Here is a 23,478-nt window from a genome sequence, read left to right as displayed (position 1 = left end):
TGGTAATACTAATTGTTTCTCTACTATGTTAATCACTATCACTATCATGAACATCATTCTAATTCTAAATACTATTATTATTTTTCTGTTTTATTCTTTTTACATTCATCATTTTTTTTTCTTGACAAGTAAAGTAGTATTAATACCTTCATTATTAGTCCTAACTTTATGAACATGTCTCTGTCCTTCATGAACTCTGCTTTGCCAAAACACATCATAGATCCTCTACTTCACAGCCTTTCAGTTAAGTTACAAACTTTCAATCCTTTTAAACAACTACTAATAAATTACACCATGCTATTAAATATAGTTCCTAGTTATCAAAATCGAAATTCTCCAAAGCACTCTTAAGATGCGTTACGTCTTAAGTGTCTTATGCGGCGTTTGGTACGGGGTAATGTTTTAGGATTCCCAAGAATGTTTAAAGATTCTCATGTTTGGTTGCAAATCACACTAGGGAATTAGATGCTAGGAGAATTTAGATTCCCCCCCTTAAACCCCTCCCAGTAGGAATGTGGATTCCTTTTAAAACAGGTGTGAATCTAGATTCTCAAGCTTAAAAGCAATTGTATTTTTTATAAATTAACAATTTTAACCATTTTTCCTTATCATTTAAGCAATTAAGATAAAATATAAAACATATTATTATGGATTAAGCTCTTTTAAAAATAATTATTAAGAATAAAAGCATTTGAGAATTTTTTTTTTGAGAAACACACATACACACACACATATATAGGGGAAGGAGGATGAAATAAGGGAATACATTCACATGCCAACACCAAAACTGCATGCAGCATTTGAGAATTTAAATAGTTATTTTTATTTCGAACTAAGAATTTAGTCGTCTACACTTAGCTGCAACCAATTTTATATATACATCCAGAGACATTAGTACTCTACCACAATGCTTATACCAAAAAAAACATCACCTTTTCTATGTTATTTACCCCACAACTCAACAATGCCTTTCTCTGTGGAACAGACAGCAATTTGGAATTTGGTTCCATAATAAACTCCACTGAATTGTCCTCAGAAACCGACCTTCTTCTTTTACTCAAACTACAACACAATACCAATTCATAAGGGCACGTAGTTAGTCCTCAAGTCTACCATTTCATAAGGACACACCTACAGCACTGGACAAAGTCCTACCCCAAATGAATTACACCCGATTAGTACTGTTCCCCAAACTTGACCAACCTCAAACGATAAAATAAATAATGATGCTCTTTCTAAATTTCTTAAGAATTTTGGCATATATTTTTAATCAGTACAATACTCTAAATAAATTTCTTTAAACTTTGGAACTATTATTTATTTATTTTTAAATATAATGTTAATAATTTTAATGTATCTATATAGCGGGCACCTATGGATACATAAACATGGATTCTCAAAATAAAAAAAAAAAAATTAAAAAAATTACATAGACATGGGATGGGGCACCACTCTTAAAATTTCTATAAACCTTTGGTCAATTTGAATAATTTTTTAAGCTCATTAAAAATCTAGCAAAATGTTTCACTTCAAGCAAATTACGCTAATAATTTTTTTTAGTAGGTAGACAGTGGAGGTTAGAGGGTGGGGTTCTAAACATACACATGGGACAATAACTAATGTCATTTAAACAAAAAAAATTATGTTAATAACTTCAATATACACAACACCTTATTGTGGTGAGTCTTTTTAGGAACGCAGGTCCACAAAAGTTCACAGTCATTTCACAACATTCATAAATTAGATTACCACCACACACATAAGTGATTTTTTTTTTAAAAAAAAAAAAAACTAAATAACAAATTGTGGTGAGCTCATCTGTAAGGTAGTAGGCTAATTTAGAAGTATTGGTTATTCACACAATTTTATTTTATTTTTATTTTGGGGAGCGTGGGGGGAGGGGTTGTGTAAAATGGAATCTAATATAAAAAACTAAGGAACAGAGTACGAGTTATTGCAACACCTCTCATGATACAAACCAACATAATCCTAAAGTAAAATTGATCTATCTATATGGGAGGAGTATCATAAACCACAAATCCTGCTACAAGTTACTTCTAAACTCTCTCTCAAATAGTAAGATAATTATGTGAGAGAATATGACAGGAAATAAGTCATATTTGGTATTAAAATATGTGGAGTACATATAAATAACATTTTAAATAACAATAGTTCTCGTTTTTTTTGAACTATTACATTTTACTTTTGGTTCATTGGGTAGGTTCAATACAAGCCTTTAGTGAATGACTTGAAAGTGGTTGTTATTAGACATGTTAGTAGTTTTTCAGTATGGATAGAGGATGTTTCTCTATATTTTAGTATTGTAGTCTTAGCTGATTTGGCTTCTTCTAAAAAATACTAAACATACAGTTTTTTTTTTTTGGTTGATAATTAAATAGTTACATCAAATATGGATTTTTATGTAATTCTTTCAAATAAACTATGTTTATAATGATTCTCAAAAAAAAAAAAAAAAAAAAAAAAAAAACTATGTTAATAATTCCAAGTAAACTATGTTAATAATTTTAATATACTTATAATGAGTTCCATGACAATGTCTGGATTCTTTACTCTAGGCAATGACTTTAAAACATTATAAATTGTCAGATGGAGAAATGGACTATTCAGTTTAGCTACATATGTCTAGCAGGATTTTAAAAAAAAATTCCGTGTCACCTTATTTACGTTGGATTTTATGGTCTACTTTGATTTTAAGACAATGTAAATAAAAAAGGCGCATGTGATAGACTGGAATTAGTAAAATATAAAGTAGAACACTCAAAATAGGATAAATAATTCGTATTCAATTCGTATAAAAAAAATGGTTGTATTCAATACGAATAAAAAGAAACTTATTAAAAAAAAAAATAATGTGTTTGAAACAAAAACTTTTTTTAGTCACTTGGTTGTTCATATAATTGAGATATGATATGGTGATATGGTCTAATCGTGTATTTCTCTTAAGAAGTTCAAGCAATCTCGATTAAACTTGTACGTCCCAGTATTTTCATAAAACCCAAAACTCAAAAGACCTACGTTCTAGTGGTGTTTGTTGAGACCCAACTTTTAGGCTACGCAGCAGCTATTTATCATTTAAAAGCCCACAAAAAATTCAGCATCAATAGGGCCGAAGTCAGATAGTCTTTGAAGGGCTTGGGTTTTAAGGAACCAAATTTGAAATAAATGATGAAATGGGCTCCATACCTATTATTTCAGATAGATGGATCACCAAGGCCCACATGACAACAATCTTTTAACGGCCATGTACAATCAGCATTTTATGTCCAAAACCTTAAGACGCAACACAATTAAGTTGGCAAGGCATATTCCCCTTCTCTTGTGTCTAAAAACGAAATTATAATGAGTCATTGCTTGAATTTCACATTTACTCTCTTAGGGCTGTGTGAGCAATGCCTATGTGGTAAAATATGTTATAATTTTTTTTTACAATTATTGAGATGACAAAATTTTATTAATTATTATCTAAATTTAACAATAACATCAATTTTTTATTTACTACATCATTCCAGTGTTAAAGTTTTCAGCAAATTTTGTGCTATGACTCTCTTTGCGCATAAAGAAGAACATTTTGAGAGGAGAATACAATATGAAAAATCTTTTATAACTTTTGGAAAATAATAGGACAACAACTTGTTCACGTGGTAAATTGTGAGTGGTGAATCTACAACTTCACCACTTTTGATTTATCACGTAAGTAAGTTGTAATAAAAATTGTGGTAAAAATTGTTATTCTAACATTAGTCGTAACTTTTTTATTGTGAAAATAGTATCTTTCTATAACTTGACTTTTTAGTTTGAACGGAGTTCAGTTTTTTTCATTGGCGCGTAAGACATTTTGCAATAATACAATATTCTCCTCAGTCACCTCGCTTTAACTTTTATCAAACCTGAACAATATACAAAGCATATTAATATCGAAGCAGGTAATGAAATACGTATGTGAGAGAAGAGTGCAGTGTGAAAACAACATTATTTAGTGAATGTACTTTTTTTTATTAAGAGTTGGAAGACTCGGAAAATTCGCAACTAAAAAAGTTGGCAATAATACAATGGTGTACACTCTATTAAACGAAATTTCCAGTGACTTTAAGTCTTCTTTCATTTTACCATTTGCTGCTAATAATTTATACTTAACACAGGTATTAATAATTAAGACATATTTTAGGCTAATAAAATCATTCTTGAAACATTGCACATTTGATATGTCGATGCTCTTATCTTAATCACATTCTTGATCCTCTAATTAATAAAAACAAGTTCCCTCCAATTTCTCCTCACTTTAATTCTCCTTTTGTTGTGCATGAAACCAAAGAGCATGAGAGACAAGCTCTTCTCAAGATTGAACAAGACCTTATTGATGACTATGGCCAAAAAAGTTATATGCAAATTAGTGAATTACAAAAACACATCAATAATATAATTAAAATTGAACAATGAAGTAGATAATAAATAATAATAGTAATAATAAAAAAGAATACCGTCTAAGACCAAAGTTATAGTAAAAAAAGAGGCATGGGACCAAAATTGCATAAACCAACCAGACCAACCAAGTGAAGTCTATATATGTGCTACCTTCTGGGAAGATACAAGAGTTTAGAGGGAGACATCAGTGATTAAACAAAGACTAGTGCCTATGATTTTTACTCTTTTTCTATCAACAACTTGCCGTGTTGGCTATCCACCCCCATTGACCATTGTGGACTGAAGATTGGTGCAAGAGCAGAAATCTGATTGATTCAAGGATTTATTTATATATTTTTTAATACTTTATTGTACTATTGGAGCATCTTATATGCATTTATGTCCCATCTTTCCAGAAAATAAAACCAGCAACCACTGCATCGGACAATGAAATTCGAACTCATATATAGCTAAACAGGAAGGGCTTGTGTCCTATGGAAGTTTCCACTGGACACGTTAGGATTTGAACACGTCTTCAAGAGTGGACATGTGTCCGCAATCCAACGTGTCTAGTGGAAACTTCCACTAGACACGTGTCCCAGAATTCATTGGTTCTCTCTCCAACTTAATACACCTTGACCTTTATTATGCTAATTTTGGAGGAAATATACCTTTTTAGCTTGGAAATCTTTCCAACTTGCAGTACCTTGATCTTGGCTGGAATAATTTTAATAAACTTGAAAACATACAGTGGCTCCCTCAACTTTCTTCTTTAGAATTCCTTCGCATGAGTACTGTTAACTTGAGCAAAGTCAATAATTGGCTCCACAAAAAAAAAAAAAACCAGCCGATTTCAAAAAAAAACCCACCCCATCATGCCGTCGTACACGTCGGAGAAATGGGAGTTGTTCACCAATGACGATCCTGACGAGGCAAGGGAGCTTCTGAAATTTTTATGGGTTCGAGTTTGTGTTTTGGGAGAGATGGATGTTGTTGCTGCCATTATTGTTGTTGTTGTTGTTGTTACTGTTTTCTTTTTTCTTTTCTTTTTTTCTTTTTTTGGTTGAAGCTGATTTTGTTAATAGAAGGGTCTAACCACTTTATAGAAATGGGTCCCACAAAAAAGTAGTAAAATTGAGTAATGAGAAGGTGAGTGAAGTGTGCCAAACGGGTGGGTATAGAAAATTGGGGTATTTTAAGTGATGAGTAATGAAAATTGAGTGAAGATTGATGAGTGATGAAAAAAAAATCCATATAGGACCTTAGTCATCTCAAATCTAACTAAATTTCTGTTCATTTTCTCAAATATAATACAACTTGTCTCATAATATTGGCAATGGTTAGAGTGGGAGTGGGAGTAGGAGTCTGTTTGTGTGGTGGTAAAAAGGATTTGAACCTTTTAGAGTAGTTCTGCAAATCAAAATTTACTAAAATCATTCAATGCTAAATGAATAGTTGAACGTTAAGACGTATGTCTTATATTTCACCTCTCCCTTTTACCACTAAAACCTCTTCCCTTTTACCACTAAAGCAAGGCACAAGGGTCAAGTGATTTGTTAATGTTAATCCACGCTCACTGATTTCTTAGGCTAGGAATTTTTCATGGCTATCTAACATGCTTTACCACAATTTTTTGATAGTGTCTAGTTTCTGTATATATGTGAGAAATGTTATATTCATAATATTTTCATTACATTTTCACAACAAATACTAGGAGATAAGTTATAATTAGTTCTAATTTGAATCTACTACTAAAATTACTTTTTTTTATTCACTGGTAACAGTTTGTAACAACCTACCACTTAAGATTTGTTGTGAAAATATTGTAAATTTAGCATTTCTCTATTCATAACAACCTACCACTTAAGATTTGTTGTGAAAATATTGTAAATTTAGCATTTCTCTATTTGTTGTGAAAATAAATCATTTGATTTTTAAAATACATAGAGATTTACATTAATCAAAAGAGACATTAATTTTATAAATTTTGATAATTATGTCAAAAAAATACTCTTATTCGTATAAGAATTTTGATTAACCACAAAATTAGGGTAGCTATTTAACAGATAAATATCTATTTTACTATAATAGTTTTAGTACCTATTTGCTAAAAGAAATATATCTACTTACTAAAAATTTCTAAGAATGGTAGCGAATATCATTATCTTCCAAGAATAAACAATTGAGTTTTGTTAAAAAAAAAAAAAAAAAAAAGATAACAAAAGGAATGTGTCATTGAATTTTCTAATAGATAAATTATAAGTTTCGAAAATTTAAATCTAAAAAATTAATATTCTTTAGATAACAAATAAAAAACTTTATATCATCAATCTACCTTTCCAAGAATTACTACCAAAATATGATCCCTCAAAATATTGTTTTAATTGGATTTGAAACAGAGTATGATCCCTCAAAATATTGTTTTGATATATTGTCGGCAGCTCCATCCTCTTTCACTCATCTGGCATTGGTCTTTTTTTTTTTTTTTTTTTCCTTTCTCTTTTATAAGGCATTAGTCAAGTTTTATACTAAAAAATTGGACGTAATTCAAAAAGATTAGACGTAAAGCGTCTGTAGGTTGTTTGTTTTGATAAGGCATTGGTCACTCTTACAGCATTAGTCTTGCATAACGTGCATTGATCCCACCATTCACACAAAAATATACTCATGCATCACCTTCATACTGGATTCAGATTTTTTAAATTTCTGAGGTACTCATGCATCACTATTCACACAAAAATGTACTCTATTAGTAGATATTTTTTAATTCTAACCACTCTTTAATGATTTAATGGTCAAGATTCTGTTATGTCAGCTGTAAGTACACAATTGCACCTAGACCCAAAGAAGATTATGAGCTCAGGCCCAATGAGCCTTAAACAATGAAAACTTGTAGAGCGTGGGTTTGAAATCTAAATTAAAGGTACTGAAAACTTGATAACAGGCTTTTATATGCAAACACCTGTAAATAATGAACGATAATTGCAAATGGGTCTCCTCGGACTTGAGCCGAGGACTATTTCTTTACTATTTCTCTCTCTTCCTTAAATATTACAATTCTTAATTTCTTTCTTAATTACTGACCCCCCTCCACTCTTTGGCCTTCACCCCCCTTAAATACTTCATTCGCTAATACTTTTTTGACAGTGACTAGAAGTTTCAGCCCTACTGTTCAGGGATCACTTCCCCATTAATGCAGCCAGGGAGGTAGGTGCAGAGTCTTTAATGCGGAGGTGGCAGCCTTTGCTCTTGATATTTTCTTTAACACTGGTGCATCTAGAAGGTTCAGGGTCTCCCTCTTTTAACCAACAGTCTTTCCAGAATTCTACCTTGACCTTTATAGTGAATCTCTGAGTTCTCTTGGAACGGTCCGAGGAGGAACTCACTCTCGGCTGTATCCTCGGACCCTCGGCATATGGGCCGATTCACAGTACTAACAAATCCCTAGCTTATGAACAGATCAGCCCTCTTTACTAGAGTCCAAAGGCCTACATGCCCACTTGGGTCCTTTTACTCCCCACATCAGCATTCCACTAATAATATTCTTAAAATAATAAAATAATATTGTAAACAAAATAATTAAGATTATTTTTAGTGGAATGCTAACATGGTAAAATCTAGACTATTAAATTATTAAAGAATGGTTAAAATTTAAGAAAATCTATTTTGTGAAATAACCCAAAAAATTTAGAGGATTTGAATTCCCTCAACTTCACTTCAGGCATTGGTTACTTTCACAGTACTAGTCTTGTCTTCCACCTTTCAGACAAACACAAATATACTTATGGATCACGTTCATGAGTATTTCCCTTTCACACAGCACACAGACCAAAATAAAAAATAATCTCTCCCTCCTTTTATTGTTGAAAATTGAAAACTAAAAATACTGTAGCAAAATAATTTTTAAATGTGTTAACAGTATTATAGGACCCATTTTTTAAAAAAAAATGGCTGAAAATGAAATTTGTAAATCCGTGAACCGTGTACGAATGCACTATTCACAGAAAAAAGTGACTGAAAAGTCAGAAATATATCGTTACTGTTCATAAACAGTAGCCGTTTGTCCCCTGAAACGCGTGCTGCAGTAAAAAAAAAAAAAGGTGAAACGCAGAAAAGTCAACAAGTGTGGCTGGAAAAAAAATGGAAAAAAAAAAAATATACAAAACGTGCTTGGGCTGAACGCAGACGCCAAAACGCTCTATCCAAACACATTTTTATTATCCCCGGCTGCGGCTAATTTCTACTACACGATCTCTTCACCTTAGAATTCATACTAGACTTAATCTCCGTTCCTTTTCCTCTCTTTTCTCCTTTAGCTCTTTATCTTTATTTTCCTGATTACTGTTTATACTTTTGTTTTTCTTTTATAGTTGGTGGAACTCTGGCTACTCTATAGAGTTGTGGCTATCTTGAAAGGTCATTTTTCTTCCCACTATTTCCTCTTGTCTCTTGATAAAAATAGGGCAAATTTAAGAACATAGGGCTTCTACAAGTATCCATTCATATATTTTGGTATTAGGAGCGTACTGGAACAAAATGAAAACAGTTCTGGAAACGCTATTGTATGTTGAATCATATGTCCTTTTGACAACGCTCCTGATAGCCTTTCTTACGGTCTTCGGATCATGGAGGCGACGAAGCCACAGTTTGAAGCTCAAATATTCGATATGGGCATCTTACCTTCTGTCTACGTACCTGATAAACTACACCATGGGCCTGATGAAGTCAGCAACGTTCCGTAATGAATTGTTTTCTGTTTGGGCGACGTTTTTGATTATTTTTCTTGGAAGCGCTGATTGCATCTCTGCCTACAGCCTTGCAGACAATGAGAATCGGAAGAGATATAACTTGGAACTTTTTGTCCTGTATTTTTGGCTGGGCTGGCTGATAGTTGTGCATACTCACAAACACGAATTTATGATTCCACTCTATCTCCTCTATTTCTTGTCTTTGAGAAGGACAGGAGGCAGAGCCAAAGCTTTGGAGTCAGCAAGCAAATCATATGGTTTGGTGAGAAACACCAAATTGGTTGCAGACTTCATGGAAGATGAGAGCAACAAAGGAGACGATGAAGCAGATCCTACTTGCATGAAAGGCTACAAGTATTTGGTAAAAGGCGAAAAGAAGGCAAAGGTGAAAGTTAAAGCACCATACTACCATATGCAGTTTGAGACGACAGATGATCGTAAAGTCATTACCATTGATATGATCTGGCAATGCAAAGGGAGACTCTTAAGCTCCACCGGAGATCCAGACGGGCGACTCAAAGATATCTGCCTTTCCTATGCATTGTATAGGCTTCTTTGTCGTAGATTTGCAAAATATTCATTCCCTGAAAGCTCCCACCCTAAGACATGGAAATTTGTTCGATATGGGCTTCTTTCCAAAGAAGGTGATCATGAGAGAGCATTCAGAGTCATTGAGCTGGAGCTCGGATTTCTTTATGATCTCTTTTACACAAAATATCCCGTCTTATTTGCCAATGGATTTCCATTATTAAGAAATTTTGAGTTCATTATTGTCATAATTGGTTGTTGGGTTGTGGTTCCCACTCTAAAAGACTACGATAAAAGAAACACAGGTTCTGATAATGTCGGCCTCATGACAGCAAGTGGACGTAACCTTGATGCTCTTCTCACAGGAGTAGTTTTAGTCGCTATACTTTTCATGGAAATTGTGCAATTTTTGGTTCTCAACTTCTCCGATTGGGCTAAGGTACAGTGGCTTTGCTATTATGTTGAAAAACCCTTGTGGCATAATAAATGCATGGAGATGATCATACGAGCAATATGTCATAGGAAATTGTTAAAACCTTGGGATAGAAAACTTGCCCAATATTCTCTTCTTGAATCTTTTAGTCATAACCCTTCCATATTGCTCTACAATCGTTGGACTTCTCCTTATATAGGTAAGCCGAGAAATGGTCTAAAACAAAGTGCTCACGTCAAATTGCCGATGGGAGTGAAGAAAGCAATTATTTACTCTCTAAAGACCAATGGGCAGCGATTGACAAATGGGGTAGCTTCTCTGAAGAGAAACGGAGTTGAGAATGAATTCTCTTGGGCATGTAGACTTGAGACACAGACGCATGTTATCATGGTCTGGCATATAGCCACCAGTCTTTGCGAGCTCAATTTATCATCACAAGTTATTGTCACAAGGGAGGTCAACAAACAAAGGGAAAGCGAAGACTTCATTGTGGCAACTAACTTGTCTAAATACTGTGCCTATTTGGTGGCTTTTGCTCCAAGACTTTTACCTGATCATCCGTATATTACAGAATTTATTTTTGATCAAGTAGTTGTTGAAGCCAGGGAAAAACTCAAGGGATGCAAGAAAAGTATTTGCCAAAAGATGTTTACTTTATGCAAAGATGATCGCAAGAAAAGAATTTCCAAAGAGATGTTGACTTCAGACCGAAAGGATGATGAAGAAATCGTAGAGATTATTGAAAAGGGTGCTGTTCTTGCGAAGGATCTGCTAAAAATAATAAAAGACAATGGGCTGAGATGGAAAATTCTGGCTGAATTATGGGCAGAGTTGATGTTGTTTGTGGCTCCCTCCGATGATGAAACTGCCCATGCAGAACACCTAGCCATGGGAGGAGAGTTTGTGACTCACTTGTGGGCATTACTCTCTCATGCTGGTATACTCACGCGAGATTCAGCTCAAGATATACTCACGCGAGATTCAGCTCAAGATGTTTGACTAATATTGCAGTTGTCCCTATGTGTTTTCCTTATGATTGTATGATATTGTGTGATTTCTCATGCATTTCCATTCCGAGTATGTAAAATAGATAGATGTGTGCCTCATTAAAAAAAAAAAAGAAAAAAAAAAAAAGAAAAAAAAAAAAAAGAAGATGTGTCGCTGTGGTTGTATTGTAACGCGTGTTGTATATTTGGTTTGATTAGTGTTTGATCTTCTGTTATTTTTTTCGATTTGATTTCTTTAACCTTGGCATTGCTTAACGTGTTTCAAATTCATTAGAGTATCTATTTTCCGATTTATGTAGAGAAGACATTTACTATTTTCCTGATTTAGAGTACATTCGGATTTGATAAAAAGCTAAAAGATAATTAAGCTTATTTTCAAAAAATAAATTTGAAGTTAAATTATTTAAATTAAAACTGACAAAATTAAAAAGTAAAAAGATGTAGCCTAACTCACCCTCAGTGGGTGGGTTATCAATAAGACTACTATGAAACAAATAATGCTATACGCACAATAATTTCAATAATTCTAAATATACGCCCAATTGCATACTTTTTTTTTTTTTTTTTTTTGAGGACACCCAATTGCATACCTAATTTCACTATTTGCTCTCTCTTTTTTTTTTTTTTTTTTTTTTTTTTGGTAACTATGAATGGTGGACAATTTCTGCCGATATGAACCCACCACTTATCATTAAATACTAATAATCGTAAAAGTTGGTAGGTTATGAAATTTGGTGTAAGAATGGTTGTGTATGTAATATTGTTGCAATATTTTTCACAATAATTGAGATAATAAATTTTTTCTTTATTTTCATTTGAGTCTATCATTAACACCACTTTTTATTCACAAATTAAAACTTTACTTATACAGTTGTAAAATTTTATATAACTATAAACTTATTAAGCATGATGTGAATGCTTTTAAGTTTAGTGTGGTTGTGTCCTTGATGGGAGAACGTGCCATGCAATTAATAGAATTTTGCCAAGTTTGCACCTTTCCCTGGCTATTACCCTAGCTTGAATCTCTTCTTATAAATAAGTCATTACTGAGCAACAAAAAATCTAGTACCATAAAAAAAAAAATGCACAATTCTTACCACAATATTGTTTATAAGGGTTTATATAATAATAATAGGTAATCAATCATGGTTTGTCACGTAAAATAATTATGGTAAAAATTGTGATTTTTTTATGAGGTACTAAAATTACTCTAAGAGCAAACATTTTAAATCATAATATGCTAATTAATATCAGTTACTATCACCCTTCCACCAAGTAAGTCTTAAAGAAGAACAAAATGTCAGTTGAGCTATAGTTCATTCGTCTGGTTATTATGTATTTGTTGATTGCAAAGTTATTGTATTTGATTCTCCAATGAGTAAAGAATAATATATATATATATATATATATATATATATATATATATATATATATAAAAATTACATCAACTCCCAATTTTAGTTTCATCATTAGACTACAGTATCTCTTAAAAAATTTCGGACAATTACTATTCTTTATTTTTATGCTAATTTTCTAGAACTAGAATAACGAAAACGTCGTCAATCCTCTCTAAAGGAATAAGAATGGAATTTAACTTGGTTTAGAAAACTTTTCAAGTTCTTAAAATTTTATCAATCTACTGTGAAATGAGTGGATTAAAATTTTTATTTTATGGACATTTAAATGTTAAATATCATTGATTGGATATCTATTAGAAAATGATGTGACAAAATTTAGTCAAATCTTCTATATATAAAAAGAGCCCATTCTTGTAATTATAGTGTTTTTAGTTTATTCAACTCGCATTGTTTGCTGGCCCTTTTTTTTTTTTTTTTTTTCTTTTTCCTTGTAATATCGTCATTTGAACTTAAAAAAAAAAAAAATTAGACATATGAAGTATAAACGGTTAGTTACTCGATTTATATATATTAAGTTAGTAACACAATAAATTGTCACAATATTTTCATAATTACTGAGATATTAATTCTTTATAAGTCAAAATAAAATACCCTACCAAAACTAAATACAACTAACGATATTGTGAAGAAAAAAAAATGATACATTAAAATCAATTTTCACAACACTTTATATATCTATATATAAAAAGAGTGGTTTGGAAAAGCATTTGTAGCTTTGCTACAATAGTTTTGATTTGTTCAATTTTCATTGCTTCGCTGGCCACTTTTTTTTTTTTTTTTGTGAATAGGTAAAGCTACAATAGATTTGCTATATTATTTTTGGTTTGTCTAATTTGTACTGTTTCACATTATAATAAAATATTAATACAATAAATTGGCAAAATATTCTTACAATTGTTGAAGTGTTAATTCTTTATAGATCGAAATAAAGTCATAAAATATCATACTGCAACCAACCACAACTAAAAATAAAGTGCTATTTATATAATATTTTTCACAACACTTTCATAACAAATCATAAGTGGTAAATTTTTATTGAATCTAATTTAAACTTACCAATGAAACTATTTTTTTACTCACCAATAATAACTTGCAACAACCTACTACTTATGATTTGTTGTGAAAATGTCATAGACATAGCATTTCTTTTGTAAAAATGTTAAAACACCTTGTTGTCTTCACAATATTTTCAAAATTGTTGAGCTATCAATTTATTACAAGTCAAAATAAAATATAACAAAATTATAAAGGTATTATGAAAATGTTGTGTCATTCTGTTGTGTTTTTAGAAATTTTTTGTTAGGTTAGTCAACTTTATTGAGCTAAAATTTATTATTTCACATACAATTTCCTGGGTTTGACTTTTTATATTTTTTTTTCTTTACATACCATTTTAAAATACTTTTCATTCCTGCTTTAACTTTAAAATCAATCAATTTTTTCCTCAATATTTTGGAAAATAGAAAAAATGTCATATTGTTATTCTCTTAATTAAACCCTAATGAAAACTTATGATTCTTAAAATATTTATTATGTAATGTCTAAAACACTCCAACTAAATTTTGACGTTCAAAAAATTTTCTTCACATATTTTGAGTTTTAGATGGTAGTAATTCTTGGAAAGTTAGAATGGTGATATAAAGTGTTTTATTTGTCATCTAAAGAATATTAATTTTCTAGGTTTAAATTTTCGAAACTTATAATTTATTTAATAGAAAATTCAATGACACATTCCTTTTGTTATTTTATATTTTTTTTTTCTTAACAAAACTCAGTTGTTTATTCTTGGAAGATAATGATATTCGCTACCATTCTTAGAAATTTTTAGTAAGTAGATATATTTCTTTTAGCAAATAGGTACTAAAACTATTATAGTAAAATAGATATTTATCTGTTAAATAGCTACCCTAACTTTGTGGTTAATCAAAATTCTTATACGAATGAGAATATTTTTTTTGACATAATTATCAAAATTTATAAAATTAATGTACCTTTTGATTAATGTAAATCTCTATATATTTTAAAAATCAAATGATTTATATCCTTGTTTTATAATATAAATAAAATTTAAAATTGACCTTAATTACTATTTTTCCACGGCAAACATGTGCCCTACCTAGAGTGTATATATATATAAAAGCAAGTCTCCTTAAGTCTACCACTATAAAAAGTTGTCTTTCCTTTTTTCTGAAAAGAAAAGTTTATTATTATTTTTTGGTAAAAAAAAATTACTTTTTGGCATTGTCTAATACAACTAATGGGGAGTTAGTTGATCTGTCATTTTCTCTTCCTGAGGCCAAACATTTTTTATTAAAAATAAAATAAAACAAAAGGCTTGTCTTCCACTAAATATATAATAATAATAATAATAACTTTATCTTATTGAAAGCATTCAAAATTTCCCATCAATTCATGATCTTTGTGCATAAAGTTTAGACTACGGAAAGCAACCACAATCATCTTTCTCACAAGTCATAGAACATAAACCCTTTTTGCTTAGTCTTCCACTACAAAGAAAGATGTCTTCCACTGTCAAATGCAAGTCTTTCATTTTTAAAGACAATAATTGTATGTGGAATATTATAAACACGATAGTTTTCACAATAGCTGATTGGACAAATTTTATTGATTCTTATTTGAGCATATCATTAATATCATGTTTTTACTTATCAAATTATTAAAATAAATTGTCTTTTTAATAGTTGTGATTTTTTTTTTTTTGTGTGTGTGTGTGTGTGGCATTAGACTTATTTGAATTCTTCTTAAGTAACACAAGCTTTTTTTTTTTTTTGAAGAATTTGTGTAACAAAAGTTACTGGGGAGAAACCTTCATATGATTAAGTCATTAGTTTGAATCTCTCATTTTTCTTCCCACAAACCAAAACTCATTAAATACTAAACCATATCTTGCCTTCCATTACAAAAACATTATTATAAAAGCATCATTTTAAAATGGAAATTTTTTTAAAAATTGTTAAATTGATTTTCTCTTCTCATTAATGAGTTTTCCATGTAAGAAAATCAACATCTTACTTCTAGATTGTTGCTAATATCTTCTAGTTTATGTTTATTATTGTACTCAGCAAATTTGATTGAAGTTCTCTATAAATTTGCACAACCAGGAAAAAAAAATATATTGAGACTTACACATGGTTGATGAAATGTTTTCTACATTTCCATTTCAATTCTTTTTGACAAATGTCTTTAAAAATAATTGGATGAAGAGCTTGAGGCTTTGAACATTCTTTAATTGATGGTTTATTTATTTATTTTTTAAACGGATTAATTGATAGTTTAGGACTCATATACATACATACATATATATATATATATATATATATATATTGTTATGATTAAATAAAATTATTCCAAATACCATTATTTGGTACCTTACAGTTGATTGATAACTTGTTTTTTATATTTCCATCTCAATGCTTTCTGGAAAATGTCTTTAAAAATATTTGAACAAAAAGTTTGAGGCTTTGGGCATTTTTTTAATTGATGGTTTATTTATTTATTTATTTTTGAAAGGATTAGGGCATATATTAATAAACCATTTTAGCGCCATAATCGTGTCTTATCTTCCAGCTCTCCTCTCATCTGTTTCATTATGTGCTGCTTTTTTTTTTTTTTTTGGATTGGTTGTTTCCTTTTTTGTTTTTTTAATAGGATATGATTTTTGTTTTAATAATCTTGGTGTGATTGGTTTTTTGTTGATTAATGTTTGCCCTTTTTTTTTCTTGTTTTAGTTGGCATAATTTTTTAATAATGAAATATGAGTCAATTCATATAATTTACCATTTTTATTCCCTCACTTTTCTCTTTAACTAAACAAAATAGTTTTTCATTCTCCCATCCAAACACATTATCTCCTGTTTATCCATCCTCCAACCAAATTAATTGAAACCTAAGGGTGGGTGATTCAGTAGATTACTAAAGCTCCGTTTGGATCACGTTTTGGTGTTCGTGTTTCTGCGTTTTGCCTTTTTGTTTTTTTTTACCAGAGCCTCTTGTACTATTCATGGGACATGAATAGTGCATTAAGGCAAAGTTACAGTGCTAAATAGTGTTTTCAGCAGTGAACAGTAACCCAAAATTTTTTTTTTATTGTTTTCAACAATAAGTTTTCAGTTTTTAGCAAAATAAGCGGTATCCAAACACATACTAAAAGAGTAGTAATGCTATGGACAAACTTTTCCACTGTAGATTTTACAATTATTAAGTTTTTCTCTTTTTGAGTGATGGAAAAAAATTATTGGGTCCATGAATGGTAGTTATGTCCATCACTTTCATGTACTAATCTGCAATTTAAAAAAATACTAGTGTCTGGATCATTATTGGAAAGAGAGCAATGAAGACTTGTTTGTGTATTTTTAGTTAATTACCATGGGACATGGTGTGACATGTGTAAGAGTGGGGGAAAATGACATGTGAATAGAAGAAAGAAAATTAGGGTTTTTTTTTTTTTGGTGTAATAAACTAAAATGAGGCATGATGTGATATGTTTAAGAGCATTAGTATTGATGGTGGAGTAATAGTTAAATTTCTATTATAACACTCAAAACACTAAAGGTAGGCCACATTGATGGTGGTATAATTAAAAAAAGGGCAAATTATGACTTTCTTACATGTGGTTTGACTGAAATTTAAGTTGCTTACCTATGGTCTGAAATTTGACACTTTATCTACATGAGGTTAGCTCAATTAGATTTCTTTAACTCACATTTGTTAAAAACATGGTTAAATATGTAATTTTACTTCACTTTTATGTCTCTCTTCTTCAAAAACAAAAGAAACATAAAAATACAAAATCAAATAAAATAAAAAAGAATTCAATCGAATACTTGCATCGTGGGATTTCAAATCATAGGTAGGTAACTTAAATTTTGGTCAAATCATAAGTGAGTAAGTTGTAATTTTTCCTTAAAAAATTTGCCAATGAGCTACAGTGAGTTGCCATCTTTGGCAGCTCAATGTAGCAACAAGTTATAAAACAGGAAAAAAATAAAAATAAAAAAAAATCCAAAAGTATCTTGACTCTTGCTACGCAGACAAGAATCTTGATTGTTTGGATACCGCTTATTGCTGAAAACAGGAAACTAAAAACTGAAAACACTGTAGCAAAATAATTTTTAAAAGTGTGAATAGTGCCGTGAGACCAAGTTTTAAAGTTAAATTTGTATTTTTTTCTTACTTGCGGGTCCCGTGAACAGTCTTGGGCTTTTCCTTTTTGTTTATAAGAGTCTAATATATTTTCTACGAGACCAAATTTTTAAGGGCAAAATTTAGCTATACACTTAGCTTTAGCCTAAAGCTACAACTTTGACTAAACAAATTAATATGACTATATATTTTGAAAATTTAACCAATGAATTGTATGTTTTTTTTATGTTTTTAAAACACACATCTAATTTCATGCCAATAAGATTTTATTTACTATTAAATTCATAAACTTATTTTTATGTATAATTTTAGATTGCAAAAATTCGAAATTTAAACAATTGATTGATGACAAAACTATTAATCTTTGATCTTATTGAAATTTTGCTAATGTAATCCAATGGTTTGTCAAAATTCACATCCAATAAAAAGTATTAAGTGGAGTTATAACTTTAGTCTACAACTAAATTTGTTGCTAAACTTTGGCTAAAGTTTAATTATGTTGGGCTTGAAAAAATTTAGAGTGTTCATATTTTTTTTAAGGTCACAAAATCATAAATTTTTTAAATTTTATATATAATAATTTTTTATATATTAATAACTTTTCAAGGTTGTCCTATGACCACCCTAACTTCAATGATGAGTTGCCCCTAAGTGGTTTCACTTTTAATTTCAGAAAAGATGGTAGATAACATGTGAAGTGTCAATCTACCATAGATCAACATAAAATAAAATAAGATTATATTGAGATACACCACAACTCAAAACAAAAATATTTTAAAAATATAATGAGATTATTTTTTGCTAAACATATAATGAGATTTTGTTGTATTACTAGATTTCCTGGTGAAGACTTGTTTTACTAATTGGTTAGTTATGTGAGTCCACAAGTGGCAAGGAACCAAAAAAAAAAAATGGCATAGAGCTTTTAATCAATTAAAGCCAACGTGCAACTCATTGGCTTGGAATTTGGAAGCAGCTAGCCACGACAAATTTTCACTACATAATGGCCTTCAATTATTGTGAATAAAATTTTTACCTTAGCGTACAAAAAAACACATAAAATATGATACTTTTTACTGAGAAAAGATTTTCTAAATCCAAACCATCATTGGTACTTTCGTTTTTTACTCTACTTTTTGCATGACTTGATGCACTTACAGCAGTGGTGCTATATAGATATATTGGTATTTTTTAACTTCTGAAACACAAAAAATGATGCTCCAACAGCGGAGCTATAGCAAAAAAATTTTTGCTTCTAGCTACAGTGCACATCTAAAGATAGATGTGCACTATAGCTCAAAGGTAAAATATATATATATATATATATATATATATATATATATATATATTATTTTATTAAATTTCTCTCTCTCTTTCATTTAAAAAATATTTTCTCTTTCTTTCTTTTTCACATTCTCTTCGGCTTCTCTTCTTTCATCGTTTTTCCTTCTGTCTCTCTCTTTTTTTTTCTTTTTTCTTTTTTTTTTTCTCTCCCTCATTTACTCTCTGCTTCGTCGCCGATTTGTTCTGGATCGTCGATCTTCATCGCCGACTTGTTCTGGATCGTCAATCTTCATCGCCGACTTGTTCTGGATCGTCGATCTTCATCGCCGACCCATCTCGCCCAGTCCTCCATTTCACCGCCGATCCTCATCTTCATCGCCCACGTCACCATCCCATGCCGCCGACCCATCTCGCCCAGTCCTCCATCTCACCGCCGATCCAAGCTCCATTGCCGATCCAAGCTCCACCGACACTGCCTTCATCGAACTCAAGAGTGCCACGGATTTCGTGGCGTGACTGTGGCTGGATTTCATGGGTTTCTGCTGTGTTGGTGTGGTAGTTTGTGGTGGTTTTTCTCTGTGATTTGTGTGGGTTTGTTGGTGTGGGTTTCTCTGTGATTTGTGTGGTGGTTTTTGGCTAATTTGGATTTTTGGCAGTGGTTGTTGGCTTGCTAGTTGTTGTTGGATGGTTGTGGGCAGTTGATCTTGATTGGTTGGCAGTAGTGGTGGATCGGTTTGTGGTGTTTTTTTGTTTTGTGGGATGTATTATTTTATTGTGATGTTTATATTATTTTATTGGGTTGAAAGCTAAAATAGATCCACTGCTGCAGCATGTTTTGTAAAGTGAGTAGGTAAAATAGATAAAGTAACTTTTTGTGAAGCTAAATTGCTAAAATTTTAGCTCCACTGTTGTGCATGCTCTAAGGCCGTCCATAGATTACTCATGTACTTTAGTAGCACAGCCAATCTGCATTTTCTAGTATGTTTGTGGTTTCTCCTTTCATCAATAAGTTAGATGGTTTTAAAAACTTAAATGATTAAAATATTGAAAAAAGTCTAATATTTATATTTTACTATTTGAACCGACGGTTTTTACTGTTAAAACACTAGGTTTTATGGTTTTTATAGAACCAGTTGAAGGTCCAGCTCCTGTTTCCTCTTTGGTAGTCTGCTACTGATTTTGGTCATGCCCTTCATTAAAAAATCTATAATTGTTTGTTATTACAGGTGATGAATTTCGGTAATTAATTTGATTGGAATCTTTATAAGAAGTTCTTATTTACAAGATTTGCGATTTATTGTGTTTACATAATTTTTATATAATATATATTAAAAAAAAAAAAAAAAAAAAAACTCAAACCCACAAGATTATAAACACCAAGACTACTTCAGTTTAGTTCCCCTATATTTGATAGCTAAAATTATGAATATGCACAATCCTTTTATGAAGGACATGATTTGTATATTTTATATTACCCTTTGCTTATAATAAGTAATAACGGTGTATCGTATATGTTAAAGTGATTTCAAAAGTACGTAAATTGCTTGGGTTAGAGAAAAAATTATGTATAAGCAGATGGCTTATAAGATAATATTTTCCAAGTGTTAATAATCTTCTTCCAGTAACTGTTTGCTTAATATATATCATAATATCAATAAGTTCACTTTGAGAAGCAGTTGTTTCAATATTTTAAGTTCTCATGTTTGTCCGGACCTGTAACCAAATCATCATAGCTTAAATTAAATGACTAGTGCAACTGAAATTGAAGTGTTGTTTGTTGGTCCTGCTTCATTCCTTGTTCCTGTGTGGATGGTGGACCTGCTGCTTTCTCTACGTTCATAAAAATTAATGCTCTTCAACTTTGTACAATGCTAAGTATAAATATAACAAATTAGCAACCTTAAATGCTACGCTTTTACTTTTATGTAATAAATATATAAATTATGCAAGATCATACTATCAAACCTTGAACATAATTGGAACAATTAAGCTATTTGGTTTAATGTTTGAACATGTTACCATGCGACCACTTTTCCTAGAATAAGATTGAACAAAGAAAAATAATTGACTGTGTTCGAACAAGTCTCAATCAATCCATTGACGCTCGGTTGCCACTCTTTAAGGGAATAAATTTGCACCATTACCATCAACCATAACTTTTGGTGTAGAGGATAAGTGTTTGGCCTTATCAATTGGTATTGGAGCTAAGTTGGGCTAAGTCTTAGTCAGTAGCAACTCTACATGCAAGCCAGGATGGTCGCAAGACCACCTTGACAGGCAAAAAAATGTATATATATACTTGTCCAAAAAAAAAATTATATGCTAAACTAACCTATTGTGACTATCCTAATAAAAATTTTGAACACTTTGACTTGAGAATAGCAAAAATTTGGATCCAACAAAAACAAGAGTAATGTTACTATATTCACAACATTTTCACAATAATTTCACAACTGGTAAGCTATTATAGATTCTAATTAAGCTAAATACTAATATTATTTTGTATCCACTAATAACAGTTTTTTACACAAGATTTATTGTAACAACTCCACACCAACTATGCGGTATTGTCCGTTTTGGCTTCATTAGACCCTATGGCTTTTCTTCTCCCCTTTAGCACAAAGGAAGGAAAAACACCTTGTTACAATGAAGAGTAGCATCCCTCCTTACGAACCAAGCTTAGGACACTCACTTAAGCGATATGGAACTTAGCTTTTGTTAGACCTCCAGACAATATCTACACAGTTAAGGTGTGGTCATTACAAATGGTATCAAAGCTATGTCCCAATCAGAAGTGTGAGACCCATAAGCAAGGACTTGTGTGCCCATAAGGGAAGTGGATTGTGAATGAACAAAGGGAGAAGCAATCCTGCTAAGTCGCACATCCCTCAAGAAAGCACATCAGGACCATCACAACTCAAATAAAGTAAGAAGTTCCACTTGATGGGTCCTATAAATAAGATGGTTGTAAGTATATATTTATTATCCTCTACTGATCTTTACTTTCTTTTTTCTTTTCTTTTTTTTCTTTTTTAAGAACTGTAACATGTCTTAATTTAAGTATTGAATTTCTTATATCTTCTATCAAAAAAAAAAAAAAAAGGAAAGAAACGAAAACAATTTCACTGAGGAAGCTACAAGGACTATGGTGGAACTGAATTTTAGTGTCCATCTTGGCATAAACCCGAAGCTAGAAGGACTAGGATTTAAAATATAAATTCAATTTTAGTTTTTATTTAAGTATACATTGAACCACATTATTGGGGCATGCACCTATTACCATATTACAACCTGATCGTTAACTATGTTATAAAAAAAGTCAAATAAATACCGGACATATTATAATTTGTAGAATATAAATTGGAACATAAAAAAATGTATTGGAAGTTTGGAACACAAAAGATAGTACAAAGTATTTGTTTTCATTAAGTGCCAGTAATTTAAAATGTTTCGACATGTTACCACTTGACCACTTAGTAGCTTAGAAAAGATTTTGTGGATTACAGACAGCTCAATTGGTAAACCTTCTAATAATTATATGAATTTGCGACTTATTAATTTAAAAATAATTGACAAATGAATTAAACTAGAGTTGATCATATCAGACGGCTTTAAGAGAAGAGTTCTCAAACGACCATAACAAAATGTTATAGCATTTTTATAGTAAGTGAAGTGTCAATCTAAAATAAAATAAAATTATATTGATATACACTACAACTCAAATAAAAAATATTATAAAATTATAATGAGATTTGGCTTTGTTACTAGATTTGTTCTTGAACCACCGTTCTCGAAGACTTGTTTCACTCGTTGGTATTTTTTTTTTATTTTTTTATAAATTTTATGAACCCTAATTGGTTAGTTAGGTGACTGGGGAGGAACCCAAAAAAAAAAAAAATGGCATAGGGCTTTCAATCAATTAAAGCCAACTTGCAACTCGTTGGGTTGGAATTTTATTTTTTTGCTGGGTTGGAATTTGGAAACAGCCGGGCACGACAAATTTCCTCTACATAAATATAATGACCTTCAATTATTTTAAGGCCCATTCTATGGACTTCATTATTACCAGTACCACAGACAATCGCAAGGACTTGTCGCGCGTTTTACTTTTTTTTTTTTTTTTTTTTTTTAAAGTAGTGGCTGGCAGGTGCTTTCAATTAATATCAGCCAACGTTGCGTGGACCAACTCTGCCCTTGAAATTTGTAGGTTTTTAAATTTTATTGTGAATAATAAAAAAAAAAGGTAAATTTCTTTTACAAATCTTGAGGTTTAGACTAACGCTAATTAAGTTTAAGATTTTTCAAAACTTATTAATTTAGTTCTTAAAGCTAATTTATTCCCTTAAAATTGTTAGGCAAGTTAGTTATTTTTCTCAATTATTTTAGGAACTAAGTTAACTTTAAGAACTAAATTAATTATACAAAATGTTGTGACATGTTAGTCTCGTGACTTTGCCTTAAAATGGCAAAAATAA

At 31.0% G+C, this 23,478-nt stretch overlaps 1 protein-coding gene across 1 annotated transcript; it reads left to right on the top strand.

Annotated features, from left to right (window-relative positions):
- The first annotated feature begins 8,958 nt into the window (after window positions 1-8,958).
- On the top strand, window positions 8,959-11,130 carry LOC142635918 (uncharacterized). The gene has a single exon (XM_075809965.1). The coding sequence runs from the start codon at window positions 8,959-8,961 to the stop codon at window positions 11,128-11,130; it is 2,172 nt and encodes a 723-aa protein (XP_075666080.1).
- Window positions 11,131-23,478: the final 12,348 nt, after the last annotated feature.

The sequence above is a fragment of the Castanea sativa genome, chromosome 5, assembly GCF_040712315.1.
Source record: "Castanea sativa cultivar Marrone di Chiusa Pesio chromosome 5, ASM4071231v1".
Lineage (NCBI taxonomy): Eukaryota > Viridiplantae > Streptophyta > Magnoliopsida > Fagales > Fagaceae > Castanea > Castanea sativa.
This window is presented reverse-complemented; position numbering and strand designations above follow the sequence as displayed.

Bases quoted from the DNA above. Each gene is read 5' to 3' on its own strand.
- LOC142635918 (XM_075809965.1), top strand. From the start codon at position 8,959: ATGAAAACAGTTCTGGAAACGCTATTGTATGTTGAATCATATGTCCTT.